The sequence below is a fragment of the Brachyistius frenatus genome, unplaced genomic scaffold (assembly GCF_029030835.1).
Source record: "Brachyistius frenatus isolate BFR_SWC_R1_liver_20210118 unplaced genomic scaffold, ASM2903083v1 Contig_35, whole genome shotgun sequence".
NCBI classification, from domain to species: Eukaryota; Metazoa; Chordata; class Actinopteri; family Embiotocidae; genus Brachyistius; species Brachyistius frenatus.
Genome location: NW_027210634.1, coordinates 1,039,006 through 1,047,878, shown reverse-complemented (window position 1 = coordinate 1,047,878; position 8,873 = coordinate 1,039,006). Strand labels below are relative to the sequence as shown.

At 41.4% G+C, this 8,873-nt stretch overlaps 1 protein-coding gene across 1 annotated transcript in view; it reads left to right on the top strand.

Moving 5' to 3' along the window:
* Positions 1 to 1,179: 1,179 nt before the first annotated feature.
* Positions 1,180 to 8,873, top strand: part of col5a1 (procollagen, type V, alpha 1) — a 78,490-nt gene continuing 70,796 nt past the window's right edge. The window contains exon 1 of the mRNA XM_069700797.1: positions 1,180 to 1,354. Within this exon, the coding sequence (XP_069556898.1) occupies positions 1,255 to 1,354 (100 nt within the window). The 5' untranslated portion in view covers positions 1,180 to 1,254. The remainder of the gene's footprint in view (positions 1,355 to 8,873) is intronic.

The following is an 8,873-nucleotide window of genomic DNA, read 5'->3' as shown; positions in this document are numbered from 1 at the left end:
CTGCCACCGTTTGTTGGTTCTAATTCATTAGGTTTTGCTCTTTTTTTTTTGATTGCTTCGTACAGAAGTCTAAGGTTTAGCTTTTGTTTGGCCACTTTCTTGCTGTTGCACGTGTTAGTGGTCACCTGAGACCTTTGACCTCTCTGCCTGACCTTAATCATAATTTCTGGTCGGACTGAAAGATTCAAACCTATAATATCCACCCTTAACCACCTACTGAAATCAAAATATCATTAAAAATGAACACAAATTAAAATGAAATTAAATCAAACTTTTATTTCATGTTATTACTATTTATTTTTTTATTTATAGTGGTGGATTTGCAGGTCCTCTAACATCTGCTTCCAAAGACCCGTATGAAGACTAATCTATACTGTGGTGCCCACCTGTTGGTGATACAACACAATTTGATCTTACTTCCCAGCTCCTGACTCTCAGATCCAGGTTTAAGAATCACAACAAACTGCATATTAAACAGACTTGCATGTCTTTGTCCATGACTTGTCTCAAAAGGCAGTTTGCTTTTCCCGCTCTGACCCTCCTCTCCTCTCCTCTCCTCTCCTCTCCTCTCCTCTCCTCTCCTCTGGAAATAGCGGACTCCATGTAAAAGAATTCAGAGCGCAGGAGTTAGTAGGCGTGAAACTTTCCCCTCAACTTTTCCTCCCCACCCCACCCCCGGCCAATAACAGGGGCTGGCTCTATTATATGGACTCCTCTGATTTGCCTGAGTCTCCCGTCCGCGCAGTGACTGACAGCCTGAGGGGGAGGCGGGGGAGGGGGGGGGGGGGCTTTTTTTTTTTTTTTTTTTTTTTCCTCGTGTGTGTGTGTGTGTGTGTGTGTGTGTGTGTGTGTGTGTGTGTGTGTTGCCCCGTTTACTTGAAGGGGGGCTCTACGTGACGACTGGAAGAAAAAAGGGGGCAACACTTTCAGATCGGAGGCGCTGCGGTGCAGGACAGTTGAACAGCAGAGCAGAGAGAGGAGAGGAGCAGTGCGGGAGAGACGGTGCCCCATCCGTCAACCAGCTGGAGGAAACCCCACACTAAACAAACCCTTATGGCTGCTTGAGAAATAACGATACACCCCCCTCCCCCTTTTTTCTCTTTCTCTGGGACTTTTTGGCTTTTAGTTTTTTTTTTTTTTTTTTTTTTTTTTTTTTCTCCTTGGTCCTGACCAGAAGTTGTTGCAGGTCTAAATAGTTGTCTCCCAAGTTGAAAAAGTGAAATCCACTTGCCCGTGGACGTCTCCTTGGCGGTCATGGATACCCATATAAGATGGAAAGTTAAACGGAGGATAAGGGACGCCCAAATCACTTTAGCGGTGATTCTGCTTTTTGTCACGTCGCGAGCGAGCTCAGGTAAGATGCGGCTGTGTGTGGTTTGTTTGTTTGTTTGTTTGGAGACACTTTGGAGAAGCGCTGCGCTGCAAAAGAAAAAAGAAAAGTTGTTCTCTTAGTTGGATGTCTGCCCCTCCTCCTTTTTTTTTTTTTTTTTATTGGTGCCTTAATGTATCCAGCTTTGGTCTGTCCGAAAGTTTGAGACTTGACAAAGTATGAAAAGAATGCTTTTGGAAGGTTTTCTGAGTCGAGGCGTTTTTCTTTGCAGAAATAATGAAATGGTCACTTTATTCTGTCTATAATCTACATAAAAGTGGGGCGGGGGGGGGGGGGGACGACGACGACGACGACTGGTCTGCAGTGAAGTTGTGCAAAAGTTTTGCCACTGCAACAACGTAGTAACTGATAAATATAGCCTATAGGTGTACGAATTTATTTATGAACTTATGACACCTTGGGCGAAAGTACTTCTTAGAAATCACTTTTGAGATGTTTTTTTTTTTTGTAGACTTATTGTCATGTTTTAAGGGTAATTGCTGGGTTGCAGTTTAAGAGAGTTTTAATCGGCTTTTTTTTTTCTATAGATTTTTATTTTCCACAGATGAGAGGGATGAGCATAATTTTCATAAGAGGGAGGGGCTGTAGCTCGTCTGAAGTGGTAGGGTGGAGCCGCCTCAAGGACTCCGGCATCAGGGGGGTGAGGTGGTGGGTGGGTGGGTGGGTGGGGGGGGGGGGGTCACAAAGCACTGGGCCCTACTCAAGCTCTAAAAGAAACACATAGGCTTTATGTCAGGAATAACGTTCTACAATATTTCCTCATGCTCAGTGTGAGAGTCTTAAAATACGAGTGTAAAAGTTTGTTTGGTCACTCAGTCCATCTATAAGCCGAATGGAAGATGGTGATATTTAGCCCATCATCACTGAGTGGCACTGTTTTGCCCCAGGGCGTTGAGAGGTAGTGCAGCGGGGCTCGGGGTCCGGCCTGAATGTATTATTAGCACCTTGAGAGTGCCTGCCACGGCTGGTGGTCCGCAGTCTGCTCTGAGGCTCTTGACACGGGACCTTGAGGTGAACAGGTGGCTTCTTCTGTCTGCTCTGGACAGTTAGAAAGCGTCCACGTTAGTGCTGATGGGGTGAATTTGTTGCAGTGGCTGACAAGAGCTCAAAATATTCAGCTTCAAACTCCGTCCAACGCAGAAAATTGTGTAGGGTTAAGATTGAAAACAGATGAAGTTAAAGTGTTTTTTTTTTACAGCCTCGTGCGTACTGATAAATATATGAAGGAATTACTGCAGCCTGTTGGTTTTCCGTGTTGCCTATAAAAGCTGCTGAACACAAGTTAGGTCACCGTATGACGGCTGGATCCAGATCTGGGTCATTTTTTTTAGATGACAGAGGAGGGGTTGAGTTTTTTTGGTGGGACATTATGGAGCTTGGGCCTGAAGTCATTTTGATGCTGCAGGCGGGATTTAATCATCTCTTAAAAAAAAAAAAAAAAAATCCAACAGATACGAACCAGAGTCTTGTAAGGGAGCCTCAAGGGTACTGGTGCACTTCCTGAAACTTGACACATACCCAATGGGAAATACTTCATGATTGAGTGCTAGCAACATGCCAAGTACATGCAAATTTTTGTGTAAACTAATCATCTTGTTCATCAAGATTTTAACTTTCATTCACCTTTTTTTTAATTTTATATATATATATATTTTTTTTAATCTCGGTTGCTGTCATTTAAGCATCAAATACAGTATCAAATTAAATTTAGTTTTTGATATTATCCACAATAATACCACAATTTTGAAAAGAAAAACGTTCACTACCAACATAGACAAATAGTAATTATGGGAAATTTGCTAGATTGTCAGTAGTAAAAAAAAAAAAAATAAAAAAAAAAATCATCTTGACCCAAACCTGATGACATCTTTGCCTTAGGGAGGACCTGAGTGTTACATACAAATGAAGACTTGCAGAGGCCTGCCCAGACACACACCATCACTGGTTCGCACTTTACGCAGTATGCTCGCATAAAAAAAACATTTGTACCAAAAATTATGGTAACAATGCATGTTTATAGTTTGTATTCATTCCGTTTTCATGACAAATCTAACCTTTAATAAAATATATCTCATTATAATTGAAATAGGAGGCAGATTTTGTGTGATTTTTACACTGAAAAAAACCCAAGACTAGTTAATGTTACATTATTATTACACAACTAATCATTTAAATAAATGATACTTTTCATTCATTGTTCATTTGGTCCAATAACTAGTTACACAAATGGATATGATCTCAAATAAAATACTCAGCTTAGCTTAAAGGCTTGCAAATCTCTTATCAAATCATATCTTCTATTGATAATATGGATATAAATATAAAGATATAGCTTCATAGCATAGGTATGTTGCATAAATTATAAGTTTGGTTTTAGTTTTAGTTCATAAAGCTGCACTGACTGACTTTTTTTTCACACCTGGGGGCAGCAAACCAAGTTGAAAACACAATGTTGGCAACGAATGTTTTTTTTTGTCCACAATGTTTCCCCTCCAGCAGACGCAGAGCAGCGGTAGAATTCACCAGGAGGTGTCCGTCTGTGCATTCGGAGGATATTAGTCATATTCACCTTTTAGCTCTCCTTTGGTCTCCAAATAGCCTCGGCCATCAGCCTAATTCTGCTGCGAGACAATTGGTGTCGGGTGGCTCGTCGGTTCATCCGAGCTTCTCCCGCCGGAAAAAAAAACGAGAAGTTGCCTGCTTCTGCTGCTGGAATATAAAGTTCGTAGGAACGGTGACGGCGAACAGAAACTCCGAAGTCATTGGCGGTAAACGGTAAACGTAAAAATAGAGACTGGCGTGGATTTTAAGGTTCTACTGGACCTTAAACATATTGGTCTGCGGTCAAAATGTCGCTCAGCTCGTTTTTCTGCTAACCAGTTCGCTTGTTAGCCGAATTGTTTAATAGGGAACAGCAGTTGATATTTGCATTAAATTGCACTTAAGCTACTGACAACTCTAATGCTAAAGAGGAAACGTTACATGCACATACTATTTATGCACATGTTCATTGAATTCATAGTTGACATTGAATTTCTTTGAGTTTTTTCAAGTTCACAGGAACCTGAGGACTCAGAGGATGAGCACACCTGACCGTAAGGTGAGCTTTGTCAGTAAAAGCGAGTTCCCAGGTTCTTTAACCCGGTCGTCTCATCCCGACTTTAAAGACGGAACCTTACTTTAAAGCCATGCGAAAAGTGGTAATAACACGAGGCCCGTAAGACATAGAGGTCAAGAATGAGAGGAGCGGGTCGGAGTTCAAAGGTGAAGGTCAGGACTTTCAGATGGCCATCGCTGTCAGGTTGCACTGGTCCTTGTTTCAGGAAGCTCTCCTTCTTTGAAGAGAAAGACAGAGAGAAAGTGTGCTCTGCACGGATTTTTTTTTTTTTATCTCAGCAACAGTTGACAGAATTTGTATTTACTTCTGAATGACCAAATCCAGTGTTTTGCCTAAAAGGCAGAGTTTGAATTTGAGACTTTCTCAGGGCATTAAAAGGAGTTTTGTCTGTCCAATTTGTTGCCAGTTGGTTCCCAGCTTTTGACCAAATCTTATTTTGCAGCAGGTTTCCTTTGTGTTTTTGCTGAGTTGCCACTTTATTCTATTCGGTTTTCTCCATCAATGGGCTCTTTTCACAAGCCCTTAGAAATTTTTGTTTTGTCTCTTTTCACAGTGGTTTGTTATCATTAATTAACCAAACGTTTTTTTGGATGGCCTTTATCCGTAACAAACATTCACACAAGACCAGAACGAACTTGTCCGGAGTATTTTAGTCACCAAAAATACTGAAATAACATTTTTGAATACCTTGTGCAAATGAAAACAAGGATGGATTTTGGCCAAAACCACTGATGGTAATATGTGACTGAAGTGAAAGGAGCAGTTGATGTGCAAAGAAATCACAAACTATAGTCCTGAATTAAGAATTAAACTACATATTAGGAGCTGAGATTTGTTTTAATCCTTGTGTACGCTTTAACAGGATAAACAGAAGAAGGCCTTGCTGTTTCGCTCAGCGCTTTGCCATCTGGATTTGATAAGTTCCATTGTGCTGTCTGCTAAGCCCTCCAAAACGCCAGAAAAAATTTCTTCCAGATGTTTTCTTCCCATTCTTGGTGGAACAGGGACCGTGAAAAAAATACTGCTGCATTTTTTTTCCTCAAGAGAAAATACACCATCCTGTGCTAGTTTTGGAGAAAATTCATAAAAATATAACATCTGCAGCCATATAGTAGAGTTTGTAAAAATAACAGCAGCGTGCCTTGCGTTTCGACCAGGTTTGCACACACACACACACACACACACACACACACACACACACACACACACACACACACACACACACACACACACACACACACACACACACACACACACACACACACACACACACACACACATCCAAGGTCATTAAAAGTTTTTTTTTTGTTTTAAGCGAGCCAACTTTATGACAAGGTTAAAGGTCCACTACAGCTGGTCCACATCTGTTTTTCATTTACAGTCTCTTCATATCTGGGCTACTCTTCTCCAAAAGGAATTTATATGGATTAGTCAATTTTGCCTTTTTGTAACCGTTTATTAAGTTCTTCATAAGGCCAATGAGAAAAAAGTTCATAGAGGTGATTGATTCCATACAGAAGGGAAGGAATTGCGTAACTTTCTGTGTGCTTTATTTGTAATTTTTACAAGGCGTTAACAGCTGGTTGCCCTGACAGATGTTATAGGATAAAGGTCATTTTCATTTATGAATTAATGCCCATTAATGTAGTTCTTAGGCTCATTTTTCATTTAGAACAGTGGGTTTTGTTTAAATCTATCCAAAATGACCAACTCGCATTCCCCTTATCATATTACAGTGGGGCATGTAACTCTAATTTCTGCATGGGGTTCCAGTAGGCTCACCTCAAAGTGGCAAATCTGAGGTCATGTCCAACTCAATCAGATAAGTGGCAATGAAAAAAAAGAAAGAAAAAGTGGCTTCTTGTGTGTGCCTATTGCCATGGCGCTGAGGAAGGAATCTGAGTTAGCCGGCTGCTGCGGAGAGAAGCAGTGACCCCTGCAACTGCATGTGCCACTTCAGCCTGTAAATGCCGGCTTTGTGGAAAAGGACTCTGTAAATCAGCCCTAATGCCTGATAATAACAAGGAAGATAAAACAGAAATATGCAGGACAAATGTTTGACCCGGGCAGCAGAGCCTTTGTGCAGCACAAACGGTGCGTTATTCGGTCATATCCTGGACAGTATATCGTCTATTCCTCTCCAGACTAATTAAGGGTCAAATAATTGTTTTGAGCTACTCAATGGTGCCCTGTGCTCACGACACAGTGTACTTGATCTGAAGCCAGTCGCAGATTTTCCTCTAAAGGTGCTTTCTGCCCTAAACTACTATCTGCTAAAACCACACACAGACGGAGATGGATCATTTCAGCTCCAAATCACAACTGAAAGGGACGATTTGTATTTTACTCCCTGGCAGACAAACAAAAATGGAGCCTGTTGTGTTTGAAATATGAACATGAACTCAACAGTGATGTAAAAATTGGATGTGCTACCTCATGATGCAACCCCACTATACTGCATTTCATTTTTAACTGTATGCTTTGTTGCAGCATGTAGTCGAAGGCAGAGTGAAAAACTTAAGTCTGGTCCTGGCTCACAAGCCCAGTGTTCACTTTAGCTGGGAAACAGTGCATTTCTCTGTAATAGGGTATTATAATCATTGAGCATGGAAAGCAATGTATGACTCATCCTTTCCAACCCCATTCCCCCCTTCCCCAGCCCGAGCCCTTAGCCACAGCCTGGGCAGCAGAAATACTGAGTGTAAGCACTTTTTTTTTTTTCCCTACGAGGGGGAAATACAATGGTTTCTGGTCTCTCCAGAAACTTTAGTGTAGTCAGATGTAGTCTATTTTTAATTTACTAGGTGATGAAATTAGTAAGAGTTGGAATGGAAATTCAGTATGAAAGCAAGACAAGTTTTTTTGCTTAGGCAGCAGTATTTTGTAATTAAGCCAGAGGCCTAATTCATTTGGTTTCATTGCAACGAGGGACCGAGCTGGAGTTTTACCGCAAACACGAGTCCGAGCTGAAGCGAGCTGAAGGAAACGTGTCGGACAAACGAGTAAACTGTTCAACAGCAGCAGAAGTAAGCAACACTGTGTCCTAGAAATTACACGTAATTCACAACAGTTCACTCATTTTGTCTGGACCATCAACATACAGAAGAAATACTGTTCAGTGTTGTTTCCGCAAAGTTCACCACTATCTAGCAAATAGTACCGCTCTCCACCAATCTCCCTATATGGTCTTTTGCTCCAACCAACAGTGCAGAGAGATACAACGAGTCGTTTGGCCATTTTGCTAGCTGCATTAGCGAATTTCCCGCACGTACACCTACGACAGGGACGTATGTAGAAAAAGTTGTATATACGGCTCGTGACTGAAATAATAAATCCGTCATTACGTCACACAAAAAGCAAGTAAAGAGCGTAATATTTACCAGTCAGACGTCCTGCCGTGGCCTTTCGTTGTCGCGGAGGTCCGTGCTCTCCACTTTCATATTCTGGTCCGGATTCGGGCTCGAACACGTTTGGAGAGGTTGCCATTTCTAAAATGAAAAACGAGAAATGATATTAGTTAGTAGGTTAACATCCCAAGAGGAAGAGGCAACGGCTGCTGCCGCTCGTTAGACTTCCTGGAAGTTGGCCAATCGGTGGGCTTGTCGGGAGAGAGTCCTTAAAGAGACAAGAGCTACGATGATTCAGACGGATAATGAGGGACGGCATACAAGATAAATAAGGGTTGGTTTCAACTATTAAACATGAAAACTTGTTCTGGTGGAATTAATAATAGGTCCCCTTTAAAGCATGATAAAACTTTATTATGGTTATGTTTATGCAGTCAAAGTTTAGGGATTGACTGCGGTCTTGGTTTCATGTTGAAAAAGTCAACTATTACGTAAAGCAAAACCACGATTTTTGCCTAAACTAAGCCAAAACACTTTTGTTGGGCAAACGCTGGACTCAGGATACAAACCCTAGTTTGTGGTCCTTTACTTTGGATGCAAAACCTAGAAAAGGTTACCCGGTTTGTTACGGCCGGTTGGCAGGCCGCAACAACAAATACATGCCAGGTTCTGCTCCAACAAACTTTATTAAATCATTTTAGAAAGATGACGTGTGGTGCATGAATGTTAGCGGGTAAACGTGAGGGTACATAATCCAGGCAGTAATAAGATTCCTCATAAAGTGCAACTGCAGAAATGAAGATAGTCTCAACCAGACAGGTTTTGATTTGACTGTCCATCTTCTTTTAAAAAAAAAAAAAAAAAAAAATCATTTTACAAAAGCCTTTGATTTAAACCTGGGACGTGAAGTTGGTATCTGATTCGGATGATTCATGTAGTTCACCCGCACATGAACTTCTCACTCACACAAGTGGATTGTTGCTCAAGTGTTACTCCGGTTACCGTGTCAGTAGGAGAA